The sequence below is a fragment of the Bos indicus x Bos taurus genome, chromosome 9 (assembly GCF_003369695.1).
Source record: "Bos indicus x Bos taurus breed Angus x Brahman F1 hybrid chromosome 9, Bos_hybrid_MaternalHap_v2.0, whole genome shotgun sequence".
NCBI lineage: Eukaryota > Metazoa > Chordata > Mammalia > Artiodactyla > Bovidae > Bos > Bos indicus x Bos taurus.
Window position 1 is genome coordinate 88,291,933 of NC_040084.1, and position 19,652 is coordinate 88,311,584.

General features: G+C 42.9%; 1 protein-coding gene across 4 annotated transcripts in view; it reads left to right on the forward strand.

Annotated features, from left to right (window-relative positions):
• Positions 1-19,612, forward strand: part of PLEKHG1 (pleckstrin homology and RhoGEF domain containing G1) — a 248,853-nt gene extending 229,241 nt beyond the window's left edge. For all 4 annotated transcript variants that reach the window (XM_027551841.1, XM_027551843.1, XM_027551842.1 and 1 more), the window contains 2 exons: positions 7,147-8,767; positions 16,051-19,612. In XM_027551841.1, the coding sequence (XP_027407642.1) occupies positions 7,147-8,767; positions 16,051-17,114 (2,685 nt within the window). In that variant the 3' untranslated portion in view covers positions 17,115-19,612. The remainder of the gene's footprint in view (positions 1-7,146; positions 8,768-16,050) is intronic.
• Positions 19,613-19,652: the final 40 nt, after the last annotated feature.

Here is a 19,652-nt window from a genome sequence, read left to right on the forward strand (position 1 = left end):
GGGGAATAAAAATGGTATGTTTTATTGGAAGATGTATATTCACATTTATTACCTATGAACAATAAATACTGTATCCTGACCAGAGGGAACCATGTCCGAAATGCCTACGGATAGATTGGCTTAACTAACAATTCTTAGAGAACCGATCTTGACTTCTTGCTTTCTGTTTTGTAACGATGTGGCTGTGAAAATCTCCCCCACGACTCCACCTGCCCCACTCCCTTGGCACAGGGCCAGAGTGACCGTGTTAATAAATGATGGATCTTTCAGTCAGGATGTCTAAACATCTAAAAATCGATAGTCTTATGTTTAAATGATTTGCTTAAAATTGGAGCAGGTGGATTTTTTTCAGGTAGTGCATATTTCTGTTTGGAAACTTTTGCAAGTTTATTAACATGAATTGAATCACTGTCCTGAAATATGACATAAGAGATTTTGATTGTTTTTTTAATGCACTTTGTTTTCATAAGCAAACAGCAGAAGGTGGCTGTGCGAGGCAGCCAAACTATGATCACAGAGCAAGCCTGGCTTAGTACCAGGGAGGGGAATCGCTCTATTAGTCCTAGAGATACAATCTCAGGAGCTTCTTGGAAACTTTTCATGATAATGATCAAACCAAGTCTCTATATGGAGACTAACTAAACCTTATGAAACCTGAAGACAAGAAAGAAAGAAAGCACCAATATGCTTTTTTCCTAGTGGTAAAATTCCATCTCCTAACAAAAATGAATGTATATTAAATGCAGAAAAAGACTCAAGAGATAAAGAGATTAACCTTTCTCCCAGAATATACACAGAATGTCCATTCCAAAGCTGTGTCGGTGTGTGTGTGTGTGTGTGTGTGTGTGTGTGTGTGTGTAGAGAAGGAAAGAGATTTAGCTCACATGTAAACTGAGGATGTCCAAGCTGGCTTTAGAAAAGGCAGAGGAACCAGAGATCAAATTGCCAACATCTGGTGGATCATGGAAAAAGCAAGAGAGTTCCAGAAAAACATCTACTTCTGCTTTATTGACTATGCCAAAGCCTTTGACTGTGTGGATCACAATAAACTGTGGAAAATTCTGAAAGAGATGGGAATACCAGACCACCTGACCTGCCTCTTGAGAAATCTGTATGCAGGTCAGGAAGCAACAGTTAGAACTGGACATGAAACAACAGCCTGGTTCCAAATAGGAAAAGGAGTACATCAAGGCTATATATTGTCACCCTGCTTATTTAACTTCTATGCAGAGTACATCATGAGAAACGCTGGGCTGGAAGAACAACAAGCTGGAATCAAAATTGCCGGGAGAAATATCAATCACCTCAGATATGCATATGATACCACCCTTATGGCAGAAAGTGAAGAGGAACTAAGAGCCTCTTGATGAAAGTGAAAGTGGAGAGTGAAAAAGTTGGCTTAAAGCTCAACATTCAGAAAAGGAAGATCATGGCATCCGGTCCCATCACTTCATGGGAAATAGATGGGGAAACAGTGGAAACAGTGTCAGACTTTATTTTTCTGGGCTCCAAAATCACTGCAGATGGTGATTGCAGCCATGAAATTAAAAGATGCTTACTCCTTGGAAGGAAAGTTATGACCAACCTAGATAGCATATTGAAAAGCAGAGACATGACAAAGGTTCGTCTAGTCAAGGCTATGATTTTTCCTGTGGTCATGTATGGATGTGAGAGTTGGACTGTGAAGAAGGCTGAGTGCCAAAGAATTGCTGCTTTTGAACTGTGGTGTTGGAGAAGACTCTTGAGAGTCCCTTGGACTGCAAGGAGATCCAACCAGTCCATCCTGAAGGAGATCAGCCCTGGGATTTCTTTGGAAGGAATGATGCTAAAGCTGAAACTCCAGTACTTTGGCCACCTCATGCAAAGAGTTGACTCATTGGAAAAGACTCTGATGCTGGGAGGGATTGGGGGCAGGAGGAGAAGGGGACGACAGAGGATAAGATGGCTGGATGGCATCACTGACTTAATGGACGTGAGTCTGAGTGAACTCCGGGAGTTAGTGATGGACAGGGAGGCCTGGCGTGCTGCGACTCATGGGATTGCAAAGAGTCAGACATGACTGAGCGACTGAACTGAACTGAACACATCCATATGTGCGTGTATTTGTTTATTCCTAGTCCTCAAGTGGCCACAGTTTTACTATTTGGAAAAAAGTGAACAAAGTACTAAATGACTAATAAGACTTTTTATTGTTAAATCTTTAATAGAAAAATAACATTCAGGATAAAATTATATTCTTGCCCTCGCTGATAGACAGACAGGCAGGTCGGTAGGCAGACAGACATATTAGTAGGTGAATACTCCAAGCTTCCATAGGCAGACAGAATATTAGTAGGTGGATATTCCAAGCTTCCATAAGCCTCTTGTCCTTATCCGTCAGAGGGCAGACAGAATGAAAACCACAGTCATAGAAAATTAACCAAACTGATCACATGGACCACAGCCTTGTTTAACTCAGTGAAACTATGAGCCATGCCATGTAGGGCCACCCAAGATGGACGGGTCATGGTGGAGAGTTCTGATAAAACGTGGTCCACTGGAGAAGGGAATGGCAAACCACATTAGTATTCTTGTCTTGAGAATCCCATGAACAGAATGAAAAGGCAAAAAGATAGGACACTGAAAGATGAACTCCCCAGGTCGGTAGTTGCCCAATATGCTACTGGAGATTAGTGGAGAAATAACTCCAGAAAGAATGAAGAGACAGAGCCAAAGCAAAAACAACACCCAGTTGTGGATTTAATTGGTGATGGAAGTAAAGTCTGATGCTGTAAAGAGCAATATGCATAGGAACCTGAGATATTAGGTCCATGAATCAAGGCATATTGGAAATGGTCAAACAGGAGGTGGCAAAAGTGAATATCAACATTTTAGGAATCAGTGAACTAAAATGGACTGGAATGGATGAATTTAACTCAGATGACCATTATATCCACTACTGTGGGCAAAAATACCTTAAAAGAAATGGAGTAGCTATCATAGTCAACAAAAGAGTCTGAAATGCAGTATTTGGATGCAATCTCAAAAATGACAGAATTATCTCTCTTCATTTCCAAGGCAAGTCATTCAGTATCACAGTAATCCAAGTCTATGTTCCAGCCAGTAATGCTGAAGAAGCTGAAGTTGAACAGTTCTATGAAGACCCACAAAACCTTCTAGAACTAACACCAAAAAAGATGTCCTTTTCATTATAGAAGAATGGAAAGCAAAAGTCGAAAGTCAAGATATACCTGGAGTAACAGGCAAATTTGGCCTTGGAGTACAAAACGAAGCAAGTCAAAGGCTAACACTTTTGCCAAGAGAATGCACTGGTCATAGTAAACACCCTCTTCCAACAACACAAGAGAAGACTGCACATGGACATCACCAGATGGTCAACACCGAAATCAGATTGATTATATTCTTTGCAGCCAAATATGGAGAAGCTCCATACAGTCAGCAAAAACAAGACCAGGAGTTGACTGTGGCTCAGATCATGAATTCCATATTACAAAATTCAGACTTAAATTGAAGAAGGTAGGGAAAACCACTAGATCATTCAGGTTTTACCTAAATCAAATCCATTACAATTATACAGTGAAAATGACAAATAGATTCAAGGGATTAGATCTGATAGAGCGCCTGAAGAACTATGGATGGAGGCTCATGACATTGTACAGGAGGCAGTGATAGAGACCATCCCCAAGAAAAAGAAATGCAAAAAGGCAAAATGGTTGTCTGAGGAGGACTTACAAATAGCTGAGAAAAGAAGAGAAGCGAAAAGACAAAGGAGAAAAGGAAAGATAGACTCATTTGAATGCAGAGTTCCAAAGAATAGAGGGAGAGATAAGAAAGCCTTCCTCAGCGATCAATGCAAAGAAATAGAGGAAAACAATAGAATGGGAAAAACCAGATATCTCTTCAAGAAAATTAGAGATACCAAGGGAACATTTTATGCAAAGATGGGCACAATAAAGGACAGAAATGGTATGGACCTAATAGAAGCAGAAGATATTAAGAAGAGGTGGCAAGAATACACAGAATTATACAAAAAAAGATCTTCATGACCCAGATAACCACGATGGTGTGATCACTCACCTAGAGCCAGACATCCTGGAATGCGAAGTCAAGTGGGCCTTAGGAAGCATCACTATGAACAAAGCTAGTGGAGGTGATAGAATTCCAGTTGAGCTATATCAAATCCTAAAAGATGATGTTGTGAAAGTGCTGCACTCAATATGCTAGCAAATTTGGAAAACTCAGCAGTGGCCACAGGACTGGAAAAGGTCAGGTTTCATTCCAATCTCAGAGAAAGGCAATGCCAAAGAATGTTCAAACTACCGCACAGTTGCACTCATCTCACATGCTAGCAAAGTAATGCTCAAAATTCTCCAAGCCAGGCTTCAACAGTACATGAACCATGAACTTCTAGATGTTCAAGCTGGATTTATCCCGTCAGAAGAGCCAGAGATCAAATTGCCAACATCCACTGGATCACAGAAAAAGCAAGAGAGTTCCAGAAAAACATCTGCTTTATTGACTACACCCAAGCCTTTGACTGTGTGGATCACAACAAACTGTGGAAAATTCTGAAAGAGATGGGAATACCAGCCCACCTGACTTGCCTCCTGAGAAATCTATATGCAGGTCAAGAAGCAATAGCTGAATTGGACATAGAACAACAGACTGGTTCCAATCGGGAAAGGAGTATGTCGAGGCTGTATATTGTCACCCTGCTATTTAACTTATATGCCAGAGTATATCATGAGAAATGCCAGGCTGGATGAAGCACAAGCTGGAAACAAGATTGCCAGGAGAAATATCAATAACCTCAGATATGCAGATGACACCACCCTTATGGCAGAAAGTGAAGAGGAACTAAAAAGCCTATTGATGAAAGTGAAAGTGTCTTAAAGCTCAACATTCAGAAAACGAAGATCATGGCATCCAGTCCCATCACTTCATGGGAAATAGATGGCAAAACAGTGGAAACAGTGACAGACTTCATTTTGGGGGGCTCCAAAATCACTGCAGATGGTGATTGCAGCCATGAAATTAAGACACTTGCTCCTTGGAAGAAAAGCTATGACCAACCTAGACAGCATATTAAAAAGCAGAGGCATGACTTTGTCAGCAAAGGTCCATCTAGTCAAAGCTATGGTTTTTCCAGTGGTCATGTATGGATGTGAGAGTTGGACTATGAACAAAGCTGAGCACCGAAGAATTGATGCTTTTGAACTGTGGTGTTGGAGAAGACTTGTGAGAGTCCCTTGAACTATAAGGAGATCCAGCCAGTCCATCCTAAAGGAAATCAGTCCTGAATGTTCACTGGAAGGACTGATGCTGAAGCTGAAGCTCCAATATTTTGGTAAACTGATTCGAAGAACTAACTCATTGGAAAAGACCCTGATGCTGGGAAAGATTGAGGGCGGGAAGAGAAGGGGATGACAGAGGATGAGATGGTTAGATGACATCACCAATTCAATGGACATGAGCTTGAGTAAGCTTCAAGAGTTGGTGATGGACAGGGAAGCCTGGCGTGCTGCAGTCCATGGAGTCGCAAAGAGTCAGACACGACTGAGCCACTGAACTGAACTGAATATCAAGGTAATAGGTATCCCAGTTTCATTGATCAGTGATGAAAAGTTCTTGTTAATTTGACATTTCCAATAGGTTATGCTAGTGTTTTGACCAGAAAATATGTCGCTGGTAATAATTAGGTTGAACCTGTCCTAACCCTTTCAACTCTTTGAAGCTAATCCCAATACCCACAGAGGATATCAGAGGGCAGTGTGCTCCCTGCATGCACAGTTGAGCTCCATCAGGAAAGGTTCCAAGTTATTAGAGACTCATTGTTCTCTCTGATTAAAAGTCATTAGTGTCACTCGTACTTACTTCCTAACAGACATCTAAATATTAATTAAGTGTATTCTGAAAGAAAGTAAAAATTTCATTAGTTCAATAGTGGATTAAATTAACTTCCTGAAACAAAGGCTCTTTTGCTTAGAATCTATAAACCAAGGCAGTGCAAGTCAGGGTCATGCAGTTTCAGAGATTTAAAAGAAACTCTCAAAGGACATAGTCAGATCACTGACAGAGGTGTTTCTGGTACACCAATAACCAGGATGAGACTGCTAAGGATCAAGCCCCAAAAAGAAACCAGATACCATGGCCCTTGACACCTATATATGTTCATTTGTATAATATTATTTTCCAAGAGCATATCAAAATGATTTGAAGTATCTGACAGTTTTCTGTATTTAGCTGATTCCCTGCAGTGGGGTAAGGTGACCTGGGTTTGCATCCTAGCCTTTCCACTGACGAGGGAGAGTTAAGTTACTGAACCCTAAGAGCCTAAATGTGCTTACTGTGAAACTGGTACGTGCGTGCCTGTTTGCTACGTTGCTTCAGTCATGTCCACCTCTTTGCGACCCTATGACTGTAGCCCACCAGGCTCCTCTGTCCATGGGATTCTCCAGGCAAGAATACTGGAGTGGGTTGCCATGCCCTGCTCCAGAGAATCTTCCTGACCCAGGGATTGAACCTGCATCTCCTGCAACTCCTGCTTTGCAGGCGGATTCTTTACCACTGAAACTGGTACAATCATATCCACTTCAAAGAGTGATTATGAACATGCAGTTTGGAGAACGTCTTCAAATAGCTGAGCCTGCTGCTGCTGCTATGTCGCTTCAGTTGCGTCCGACTCTGTGCGACCCCATAGACGGCAGCCCACCAGGCTCCCCCGTCCCTGGGATTCTCCAGGCAAGAACATTGGAGTGGGTTGCCATTTCCTTCTCCAATGCATGAAAGTGAAAAGTCAAAGTGAAGTCGCTCAGTCATGTCCGACTCTTAGCGACCCCATGGACTGCAGCCCACCAGGCTCCTTGGTCCATGGGATTTTCCAGGCAAGAGTACTGGAGTGGGGTGCCATTGCCTTCTCCGATAGCTGAGCCTATTTCTCAGTAAACATCAGTTCCTGTCCTTTCTGCCCCTACTGCAAAATATCCAATGTGCTTTCAATTCAGTTAAAAATCAACCATGTGTCCTGATGATTTTCTTTAAGAATATCACGTCTAGGGGGAAAGACAATGTGTAAATACAGGAGACTATTCTGAATTACGTGACCTGTCGGGGGTAATTCAATCGGTATGTTTCTCTCATCCTCAGGTTTCCAGAGAGGAAGGGTCTCCCCAGTTGACTTCAGCAGGGCCCTCTCCTGCCCAGCGGAACAGTCAGCCAAGCAGTTCGACCATCCTGAGCGTGCTTCGTGGGGGTGGGGCTGTCAGAAACATCTGGACCGACCACCAGATCCGCCAAGCCCTGTTTCCCAGCCGAAGGTCGCAGGAGAACGAGGAGGATGAAGACGACTATCAGATGTTCCTGCCATCCTTCTCCTCCTCGGATCTGAACTCAGCCCAGCTGTGTGAAGATGGTACTTCTAGTCGACCTTGCAGTTGGCACATGGGACAAATTGAGTCCTCCGAGACCTCCAGCTCTGGCCACAGGATTGTGCGGCGGGCCAGCAGTGCTGGCGAGAGCAACACGTGTCCCCCTGACATAAGAACTAGGGACAGTGGTGGTTCTCAGTACAGCTCCCGGAGGGAACTGCAGGGTGACCCTAAAACAGAGGGGCAGGACGGGACAACTCCCTACGGGTCCTCTATAGAGTTGACTATAGATGACATAGACCATGTCTATGACAACATAAGTTACGAGGACTTGAAACTGATGGTTGCTAAACGCGAAGACGCTGAAGTCAGTCCCCAGAAACCAGTCAGGGACTCTGTTCGCCCCAAGAGCACCCCAGAGCTGGCCTTCTCCAAGAAGCCAGCGGGGCCTGAGGAGGAGAGCACATTGCACCCCAGGAGAGATGGAGCCCTCCCGGCCGGGGAGGCCTGGAACCAAAGCATGCACGACCTCCAGGTGATGGAGGAGAATGTCTATGACACCATTGCGCTCCCGGAGGCGCCCTCCCGGGACTTCAAGGGCAGCAGCCCGAAGCGTTCTGCAAGGAGCACCTTCCTGGGCTTGGAGGCCGACTTGGGGTGCTGTGATAGTCTGCGGGCCTCTGCTTCCCAGGACAGCCTCCAGTTCAGTGAGGACGAGGGGCCCTACCCGCCAGGCTCCTCTGATAACGATTATCTGAGTTTGCTCTATAACTCCTTCGGCTGCAACTTGGCCCTAGCGGATCGGTCCATCTCTGATAAACTGTCTGAAGAAGTAGATGAAATCTGGAATGACTTGGAAAATTACATCAAGAAAAACGAAGTCAAAGCCAGAAACCGGCTCCTGGCCGCGTTTCCGGTTAGCAAAGATGACGTGCAGGAGCGGCCGCTGGCGGGCAGTGCCCCGGAGCTGAGCGCGCGCTCCCCGCTCTCGCTGGCCGCGGGCCGGGCTCTCCTCGCGCCGCCAGCAGACAGGCCCGGGCCAGCCCCCTGCGCCCTGGACCGAGCCCCAGCCTCCAAAGACAGCTCCTGCCTGAGTCTCCACCGGCTGTCGCTGGCCAGTGACCTGCCGCCCGCAGAGAGTCCCTATGATGTGGCCGGCGGCAGCCTGTCCTCAGCGGACCTAGAGAACCCTGAGCCCGGGCTGGACAATGTAGACAAGACCAGGAGCAGGGTTTTCCTGATGGCCAGGCAGTACAGTCAGAAGATCAAGAAGGCAAATCAGCTGCTAAAAGTGAAAAACCCAGAGCTGGAACAGACGCTCAGTAGCCAGCCGCAGAAGCCCGCGTCCAAGGACCTGGCGGCCATCCTAGAAGAGAAGAGGCAGGGCGGGCCCGCCATCGGTAGGTCCCAAGCAGCCCTTCTCTTTCCGAGGACCGGCAGAGAGTCGCGCTCAGGTTCTAAATGCCCCTAGCACTGTGAGGATGCTGCTACCCCGATGTTCATTCTCACAGCGAGACCACAGGCTCACTGACACGCAGACGAAGCACCCACCCCATCACACCAGTGGGTCTGGAGGGGTTCCTGGTGTCTGTGACGTCATCACTCCAGATATACTGTTTGAAGCAGCTTTGTCTAATTTAATCTAAGGTTGAAAAATAGCCTTCAGTTTCACTGGTGGCATCTACAGCTTTTTCCCTGTGCATCAGTGTGTTAGAAGGAGTGGCTGGGTAGCGGAGTGAAGAGTTTAAGGTTTGGACACACACGGAATAGGATTGCTTTTTGCTCCAGAATCCCAACAATAACGCCTACTCATCCTAACAAAGACAAAAAGGAGTCCCTTCTGCAGTTTTTAAAAAACTGTTCATACTAACCCAGCTGTTTTTCATTTGTTACTTTTTTTTTTAATAGCTGCTATAATCCATCTGATAATATGTCATTTGGTATTCTCAGGTATGCTTCCAAGGAATTTAATTCTTTTAGTCAAGCCTCCTTTGGGGGCAGAACTAAACCAGGGTCACAGGTGTGATATTGGTACCATTAGGGTTGAAAGAATGAGATAATCATGTTTGCCTTTTTCTCAATTATAAAGAAGTACAGGGAATTCCCTGGTGGTCCTGTGGTTAGGACTTGACACTCTTACCACAAGATCCCAAATCCAATCCCTGGTCAGGGAACTAAAATCCTGCTTGCCTCAGGACATGGGAAAAAATATACATATCCCCTGGCTAAATTACACAGGGTTCTTCGTGGAAGCCGGGCATCTATGTGAATAAAGCTCAGGATTGTCATGGAAAGAAAAAAACCTGAGGGTGCTGTCACCTGAGGAGTTTTTCACCTCCAGATTCGGAGAGATTTCTGGGGTTAGGCTCAGGAATCTGAGTTTTGTAAACTGTGGACTTTCCATCCTATTTTAGGAATCCCTGCCATAGAACTTCTGACTAAGAACTGCCTCTGTATCAAATGAGAGGAGACAGTTCTCCAACTAGAAGTAAAAACCAGATGGCTCACTATCTGGGCATGTCTTGTTAATTGGCTTGATGGCAACATGGCTCATCCGGCCAGCTTGATGCCACTGACTTCCTGTCTTTGGGACTGCTTTCTTATGTGGGAACCAGAGAATAAGAAGCAGGTATCTGAGTCCTAAGTGAACTCAACAAGTTGCATGACCAAAATCTGTAGGGAAAAAAATTTTTAAGTTTGGGAATGTTTAAGAATTTTCATACAGTAAGATTTCTTAACATTTAGGGATGTTAAGCCCTGGAAATGTGACCTGAAGGATTTTACAAACTCTTTGACTTGTTCTTCTTTTTAAGTAAAATAAAGGTTAAAAGTGATATTTATACAAATATGATAAAGGCTGGATCGCATATATTTTTCTCTTTGCAATAACATGCTTGAATTAATTCACGTCCCTTTTCTAACTCTAGTGTTGCTAAACTGGTTTGTTATTACATGTAGAACAAGTGACTGAATTCCAGCTGCAGGCAGACTGTTTTAGAGCATAAGTGGCGTATTGGCAATGCAACCACTGACTGAATCCAGGCTACGGCACCTCAGAATGAGAGCAAATACCATAGTGAGGTTTCACTTGAGAATAGATTGATTAGGCCAGCACATTGTCCTTTAAAAAGAGGTAATTGCTTGAGGCACATTGTTTGGAATATGGACCATCCATTAACCATACAAAGTTCTAACCCTGGTAGAAGCCAGGTCTCAATACTGAATCATGAGAACTCAGTACAACTTTGAATAGTCCTTATTATCCTAGGGCTTCCCTGCTGGCTCAGAGGTTAAAACGTTTGCCTGGAATGCAGGAGCCCAGGGTTCGATCCCTGGGTCAGGAAGATCCCCTGGAGAAGGAAATGGCAACCCACTCCAGTACTCTTGCCTGGAGAATCCCATGGAGGGAGGAGCCTGGTGGGCTACAGTCCATGGGGTCACAAAGAGTCGGACACGACTGAGTGACTTCACTTTCACGTTTACCCACCTTTTAAATATTAAGTAGATTTCCTTTTGGGGTTTTCTTTTGCTTTTTTCCCCACTTTTGGTTTGTTCTTTTTGTTTTGCCTACTGGTGTCTTCCTGGGCTCCTGTAGGATCTTTTTATTTTTCAGCTCTGTGTCTGGGCCCTTTCTCCACGTGGTGGGCTACCATCAACATTCTCTCTAAGAAAGAGATCTCTCCAGAGTCACCTTCTGAGAATGGTGTCTCCCCCTGCTGGCTGGCGGGAGTATGTCCCTAGGGCCCGCCTCCTCTCAGACCTGAGGACTCTTCCATCTGGGTGGATCGAGACCACTTCCTGTGCCCACCAGGCTTTCAATCAGTTGACATGATGACTCCTTTTCTCTCTCTTGTTTATCTGGGCACAGGACGTCGTAATCGAATGGACCGATTCTCCAGACTTCTCCGTATGGGCCTTGCCACTTTGCCAGGAGCTTGCTCTCGGTGTTGTGCGGAAGGAGGAACGCCCTATTCACCTGCTGAAACTCTCCAGCACCTTTATTGAACTCTCTAGCCGGGGTCTACAGGCCCCGGGCCGGGCCACACTTCCGCCTATAAGTCACCCAACCAGGTCTAGTCCCTCCCACCTTTTGGAGCGCATGCTGGCCATCTTGTCCCATCAGGCCTTCCTCCTGACAGTCTTAGAGACCAAAGAAGCTTTGGGTTCCCTTCCCACCCACCACACACACAATTTTTTTTTTTTTTTTTGGTGATATTTTACGTGGGAGAAGACTCCATAAAGGTTTGAGGAATTTTCCTCCTTGTATAAAGTAAGAAAGGCAAAATAACATTTTGTTCTCTACACCCAAGCAACATTAGAAGCATCGATTTTAATCCTGCCTTGAAAATATTCTATTTCATACTTCTATCAATAAGAATCACTTCAAATTTTCGTCTGTAATGACAAGAATTTTCCCTTCTAAACTTACAAAAAAGAAATAAACCTGGGCTTGTAGAATACTGATAATGTACTTGGTCTATAAGGACTGTTAATGCCTGAACTAAGAAAGAGGAAGAATGTTGATCCTGCTGACTTCTACTAAGTTTTCTAGGCTAGAGGTGTCATCTTGAGCTGGCTATTTCCGATATGTCTGACTAAGGGACTCTATTTCATGACAGCCTATTGCTCTGAAAGCTTGTCTCACCTTCTTGTTAGCATCAGGCAAGTTATAGACTTTCTTAGAATGTCAAGCTGAGACCAAAAAGACACACACACTAGTCACAGAAAATTGTCTACTTATGAGATACTTTTTATTCCAAATTTATAAATGGTCAGCTTTCTATTATCTGAAGATAAATTGTGCCCATTATAAGTTGTATAAAATATATGTGTTTACATAGCATTTTACTAACACCTGTCGTTCTGCTGCTCCTTTTCCTGCTAAACCCGAATTCTTGGCTGCCTTTCCAGTCTTAGTGGTATAGTCTTAAGGAAGGCACCTTTATGTTTAACATATTTAGAATGAACAGAGGCTGTCCAAAAATTCTGAGTAATCAAGTAGTTCTTGAGACCAATTTCTATCCAGAACTATGTTTTGATTTCAGTGGGGATTGTTCTGTGGCGGAGTAGATGGAATAATAAACCAGCTTAGATAAAACAGCTACCAACACAAGATTGTGTGAACAAATGCATATATACATATACAAGCAACAGCTAAATATTATGGTGCATACTAGTATATAAGACTTCAGAGAAATAAGTTAGAAAAGGATCTATAGAAGTGATAGGGCTTATAGAGGGTCTTGAGAGGTAAATTGATTAAGGACTTGATTAAGAAAAGGAAGAAGAACTGTGATGAAGAAAAAAGCATGAGAAATACTGTGACTATTTTGAATAATACATGGTTTGAGATTTTTCTGGGGTTTTGTTGAGATGTTCTAAAAATCAAGAGCTAACAGTTCTTATAAGACTTTGGAGTTAAATTTTGGTGCTGCAGTAGTTTAACTGAATTTTTAAAATTAGCCCTCACTGTTCTCTCCCAAATCGTCATTTTCTTGGAAGCTTGTGAAAGTACAGAGCCTTCCTAATTGAGCTGTAGCACCAGGCTCAGAGCCATGGTGTAGGTGAGAATGGCTCAGGAAGAACCATCTTGACTTTCAGGTGGGACTGCTAACCAAAGACAGGCCTAAAGTTCCAGCTGACATTGGCTGGGTTTCATAGTTGACTAAACGTTGTATATTTCAGGATGGGTAAGTCCATGTAGGTTTTCAGTCTCTTAAGGGGTTCAGTTCAGTTCAGTTCAGTTGCTCAGTCGTGTCCGACTCTTTGCGACACCATGAATCGCAGCACGCCAGGCCTCCCCGTCCATCAGCAACTCCCGGAGTTCACTCAGACTCACATCCATCGAGTCAGTCATGCCATCCAGCCATCTCATCCTCTGTCGTCCCCTTCTCCTCCTGCCCCCAATCCCTCCCAGCATCAGAGTCTTTTCCAATGAGTCAACTCTTCCCATGAGGTGGCCAAAGTACTGGAGTTTCAGCTTTAGCATCATTCCTTCCAAAGAACACCCAGGGCTGATCTCCTTCAGAATGGACTGGTTGGATCTCCTTGCAGTCCAAGGGACTCTCAAGAGTCTTCTCCAACACCACAGTTCAAAAGCATCAATTCTTCGGTGCTCAGCCTTCTTCACAGTCCAACTCTCACATCCATACATGACCACAGGAAAAACCATAGCCTTGACTAGACGGACCTTTGTTAGCAAAGTAATGTCTCTGCTTTTGAATATGCTATCTATATTGGTCATAACTTTCCTTCCAAGGAGTAAGCGTCTTTTAATTTCATGGCTGCAGTCACCATCTGCAGTGATTTTGGAGCCCAAAAAAATAAAGTCTGACACTGTTTCCACTGTTTCCCCATCTATTTCCCATGAAGTGATGGGACCGGATGCCATGATCTTCCTTTTCTGAATGTTGAGCTTTAAGCCAACTTTTTCACTCTCCACTTGCACTTTCATCAAGAGGCTTTTGAGTTCCTCTTCACTTTCTGCCATGAGGGTGGTGTCATCTGCATATCTGAGGTGATTGATACTTCTCCCAGCAATCTTGATTCCAGCTTGTGTTTCTTCCAGTCCAGCGTTTCTCATGATGTACTCTGCATATAAGTTAAATAAGCAGGGTGACAATATATAGCCTTGACGTACTCCTTTTCCTATTTGGAACCAGTCTGTTGTTCCATGTCCAGTCCTAACTGTTGCTTCCTCACCTGCATACAGATTTCTCAAGAGGCAGGTCAGGTGGTCTGGTATTCCATCTCTTTCAGAATTTTCCACAGTTTATTGTGATCCACACAGTCAAAGGCTTTGACATAGTCAATAAAGCAGAAATAGATGTTTTTCTGGAACTCTCTTGCTTTTTCCATGATCCAGCAGATGTTGGCAATTTGATCTCTGGTTCCTCTGCCTTTTCTAAAACCAGCTTGAACATCAGGAAGTTCACAGTTCATGTATTGTTGAAGCCTGGCTTGGAGAATTTTGAGCATTACTTTACTAGCATGTGAGATGAGTGCAATTGTGCAGTAGCTTGAGCATTCTTTGGCATTGCCTTTCTTTGGGATTGGAATGAAAACTGACCTTTTCCAGTCTTAAGGGGTTACCAAATCTTAATTGGTATCAAGAGTCTTTACTATGCCTTTTAAGGAGTTCAAGTGTTTGTTACTAGATATTCTAAGCTAATAATCTCTGTCCTTCAAAGGAATTTGGACTCAAAAGTCTAAAGGATCTGAATGAATGCAGGACCTAAAATGAGAAGATAAACACTATTCATCCTGATTCCGGGGACTAAGGGGCAAGTAATTTTGAGGAAGTTTCAGCACCTTGTTGTCTGTCCTCACAGAAGACAAACTTGAAAGAAATGGCAGGAGCTCAACTAAATGTTTAGTTTAACTTCAAGGAATGATTTACTAGAAATAGAAATGGCTTCAAGTAGGAGATATGCTGTCACTTCCTGGTCCTTATATACAGGATAGATAGCTTCCTTTCATGGGGACTTTGTAGATGTGGTCTGAGCAATTTATAGGATTCATGGAATTCTTGGATGCTACAGTGGTCATATGGGTACCTGGACCGGAAGGTGGGGGGAGACAACTTTTGAAATTGATGTCTCTGGGCTCTCTCTTCTAGATCATTCCTGACCCAACAGAATTCTCTATCCATATCTTGGTTCTGTTAATGTCTTTAGAAATGTCTGTACTCTGGGACTTCCCTGGTGGCCCAGTGGTTAAGACTCTCTGCTTCTACTTCAGGGAACAGGGGTTTGGTCTCCAGGCTAGGGAACTAAGATCCCACATGCCACCTGGCAGAGCCAAAAAGCAAAAATTGATAAATGGAAATGTCTGCACTCAGAAGTGGAGCAGAGAGGATAATGGCCTCATAGCTTAATCTGAAATGGCAATAGCTTTCATGGAAATGGTGGCAAAATCCTGTCCTGTAACCAGTACTAGAGAGCATTATATTATGGATTATATGTACAGGATGATTCATGCTTAATGTCTTGAAAGCCAAGACATTAAGACTTGGAAGACTTATCTTGGAAAACTTCAGTGGCCTGCTTCTCGGTGATGGGAAAGGAGATGTGGGTCAGTCGGGACGTGTGGTCTTGAAGTCCTGGAAGTAAGGACCTCCTGTCAACATCCCCAGACAGTGGCAGTGGGGGGCTGCCTGGAAACAGAAAGTACAGGAGCAGCCGCTAGAAGCAGACTCTTCCAGTAGTAGTAGTCTGAGAGCAGCCAAGCCTGTGAGGCAGGGTTAGTAGCCATTGCACGGTGGGTGTGCTTCTTTTAATGACTACTTGAGTTATTTTTTGTTGACCAGGGTTTAAGTGCTGACTTTCTTATTTTTATGATTCCTGTTTTATGATCCACTGACACTATTCCATGCTCGTAAAAAACACTAGAAATTTTCATTACGAACAGGGAACCCTTGCAGACCTGCTGTTGAAATAAAATAATCCAGAATTAGGTCAAATTAAATGAAGTTTTAGGTGGCTTTTTTTTTTAGACTGTGTTAGTTTAATTAATTAATTAATTTTGTGTTGCTTAGCATTTGATGATTTCTCATCCTCAAACTTTAAAGTCCTGTCTACTGTTTAAATATTTTAAATACGTTATTAGAACATTCTTAGTTTTTTAATCTTCACATGCAGAAGTGATTCTGTGTATATTTATTGTTTTAATACTTTCCTTCCAGGTGCCAGGATTGCTGAGTATTCCCAACTGTATGACCAGATTGTATTTAGAGAGACCCCCTTTAAGACTCAGAAGGATGGCTGGGCCAGCCCTCAAGACCCCTCCAACCTCAGCTCTGCATCACCTTCCCATGCCCAGCAAGGTAGCGAGGACTGGCTTTTGCATTCAACCTATAGTAATGGAGAGTTAGCTGACTTCTGTCCCTGGCCAGAGCAAGACTTAAAGTCAAAATATCCCATCTTAGAGATCAATGCAAGAAGTACCCCAAAACAACTGTCTGCAGCTTGCTCTGTGCCTTCTCTTCAAACCTCCGACCCTCTGCTGGGCTTCGTGCAGAGACACAGCGTGGTGGTCAGCCAGCCAAACAAAGAGAACTCCTGCCAGGGCCATCTTTACAACTCTCTGGGTCGGAAAGGAATCAGTGCTAAATCTCAGCCTTATAACAGGTCCCAATCATCTTCCTCCATCCTGATAAACAAGTCTGCAGACTCCATCAACTACCCTAGTGGCGTGGCAAAGCAGCAGCCTGTCTCTCTACACAGAAGTTCAAGGTGGGAGAGTCACCAGGACTTGCTGCCAAGTATTGCTGACTCAGGTCAACAGGGCCTTGAAAAACGCTCAGATCTCACACTCCAGGACTCGCAGAAAGTTCTGGTAGTGAATAGAAATTTACCTTTAAGTGCTCAAATGGCTACCCAGAACTATTTTTCCAATTTCAAAGAGACTGAAGGAGACGAAGATGACTATGTGGAGATCAAGTCAGAAGAAGATGAGTCTGAGTTAGAACTGTCTCACAGTCGGAGGAGGAAATCTGACCCAAAGATTACAGACGCTGACTTTGCAGATAACGTCTGCAGCCACACGACTTCTTACTCTTTGAATAGTCCGTGCACTCCAAAAAAGCCAGTAAGTGGCAAACTTGGGATTTCGCCGTATCTGACGCCATACAATGATCCCGACAAACTGAATGACTATCTCTGGAAGGGCCCATCTCCCAATCAGCAAAATATTGTCCAGTCTCTAAGGGAAAAATTTCAGTGTCTTAGTTCAAGCAGCTTTGCCTAAAGGTTCTTAAGAGTAGCTGTCTCAATTAACTTCTTACTATGCTCGTGAGTTACAGATTCTGAGAGGTGTTTTGTATGCACCAGATTAAAACAACTTTGTAATAACCAGAGATGTAAAATATACTTTCTTTAATAGCACAATTTTTTGAAACGTCTGGCGATCAGCCAGGATTGTACTGTAGCAAATGTCAGCACGTAACACTGTTTTCTGATGCTGATGGTCTTCATGTTTCATGTAAGTCAATCTTCCTTGAAAATTTTTAGACTTTTTTTTTTTTAAAACATGATGGCCATGGTATTTTTTTCCCCCTCTCCTGACAATTAGTACTAAGACTTTAAGAAATACAATAATCCTCTCCTATTACCTGGAAGCCACTAGTTAGTTTTATCCTAGGACTCAGAGGCGACAAGGAAGGAAAAAGAAAGGAAACTAAAGCCGTTTAAAGGATCATGCTTACCTGTGACATTTCTGTTAAATTCATGACAAGACCCTAGAAAACCTCAAATGAGGGATCTCTAATCAGAATATTGTCTAGATACCCATTTTAGGGTTTCTATGCTGACTTCCTTACATCAGGTCATTATAGTGCAGAAAGTGTGTAATTATTGGAAATTAGAATGTAATATGACCAATCTTCTATAAGCAAAAATTCTTACCTGTATTCCTGAACAAAGCCTGAAGAATGTGCTGCTCATGATGTATTTTATGTTCCATGGGGTTAAATGAATGATTCCCTTAATGGTTTAAAACCAAGTGCAAGAAAATGCAAATCGACTTATTAGAGAAGATGGGTTGACATCTGGTTACAACTTGATTATCTCATCATGTGACAGTTGGGGGTAGGGAGCAGATAGAAACCTCCACTACTTCTTATGCCTGTTTTTAATCAACACGAAGTAAACCATAAGCTAAAACAGTGTCCTTTAAAGCTAGCCTTCCCAGAGCAGCTGTGCAGATGCCCTTTCACGAGTCTTGTGCTCATCCCGATAACCTGAACCCAGCCTTGAGGATTTTATTGAGGGCCATGACATTTATTTTCTAATCCAGACATAATATGGCAGTCTTTTTTCATTGTTTGGGGGCATACAGAAGAGCAGAATCTTTGGTCACTAAGTTCTGACTAGTCATATCTTACTTTCATGTTGTAATTGTGGCCTTTAAATAGCAGTTCATTGTGATATGATGACTGATACAACTCTTTACAGAAGGGAACAGAAAAACAAAAGCAAGACCTTGTGAGTGAAACACAAAATTAAAGAAGCTGAAGAGAAAAATGATAGCGGATTTATTGCTGCTTTCTAAAAATATTTTTTTGAAGACTCCAGTAAATGAAAAAAGAATATTTTCTCAAACAGTGGCCTTTGCATTCTCATTTTAGCTACATTCTGTGGTCCCTTCCCCACCCTCTGTTTTCATCTTAAAAGATACGCTAGTCTGTATAGGGAAATGGGATCTGGGCTTTTCATTTAAAGATAAGCAATGATGTTGATTTGAATCAGTACTTTGAGTCATCTTAGCATAATTCTTTTTTCTCTTTAAGTGCTATGCCTCTTGTACTTAAGAACATAAAATGTGACCATCCTTATACACAGGTACCTAACGCATTCCTTTTCTAAGTAACAAAAACATAACCCATATCTTCTTTTTCCGTACTGTACTTTCTTCTTGTAGCTTATAAAACAAAGTCCATATTGACGAACAGTTTTCTGGAAACATTTCTTCTTTCATGGCCTTTCTTTAAACATAACATGAGTTTTCAAGATGAAGCAGTATCAGAAAAGAGAAGCATTGTAACAGAGTGTGGATTCTCAGACTTGCTAGAGATATGTGTAAATGTGTTTACAAAACAAAGTTACCTGACTTTCTTGTCCCAGGAACACAGTTTCCCAGTTCTGCTTTTTAGTTTGTAAGACCCAGATTCTGTATTATCCATATACTCTGGTGTCTTACTCTCAGAAATTATTAATTCTCCACACCAGTCCTGTTGCACGACTTTGATATTACTTATAGGAAGACACCCTGCTGCACGAAGGCTGCTGTCTTACTGTATAAAATGTCTGTATGGTTGTCTTTAGGTTCTAGGACAAATCTGTAGTTCTGTACACCCCTTCTGTCAGCCAGGATGCAGATTTTGAGATCTGTGTGTACATATATCATCAGGTTCATATTTTCCCTCAAAGTTATCCATTGAGTGCTCTTGTTTAAAATAGTTTCAAAAAAAAAAATAGTTTCTTCGGGAGGTGGGGTAGGGATGTATATAATTGCAGGGAAAGAGTTATATGTACTTAAGTGTATGTCAAGTTCTTATTAGGTCTCTGTACTGAAGATTTAATTGTTTTTATAAGTTCACTTTTCACCTACTCTGTTCTTTGTGCAAAAAAACAAAACAAAACAAAAAAACCCCATGCATCTTGGAAAACAGTTTAAATACTGTATATAAGATAATGAAAGTTAGTAATGCTCATTATTTAATAAAGTTTGTAAAATACAAAGCAAAATACAGTGTGAATTAGTGTGTTGATTCTAGAAAGATCAAGA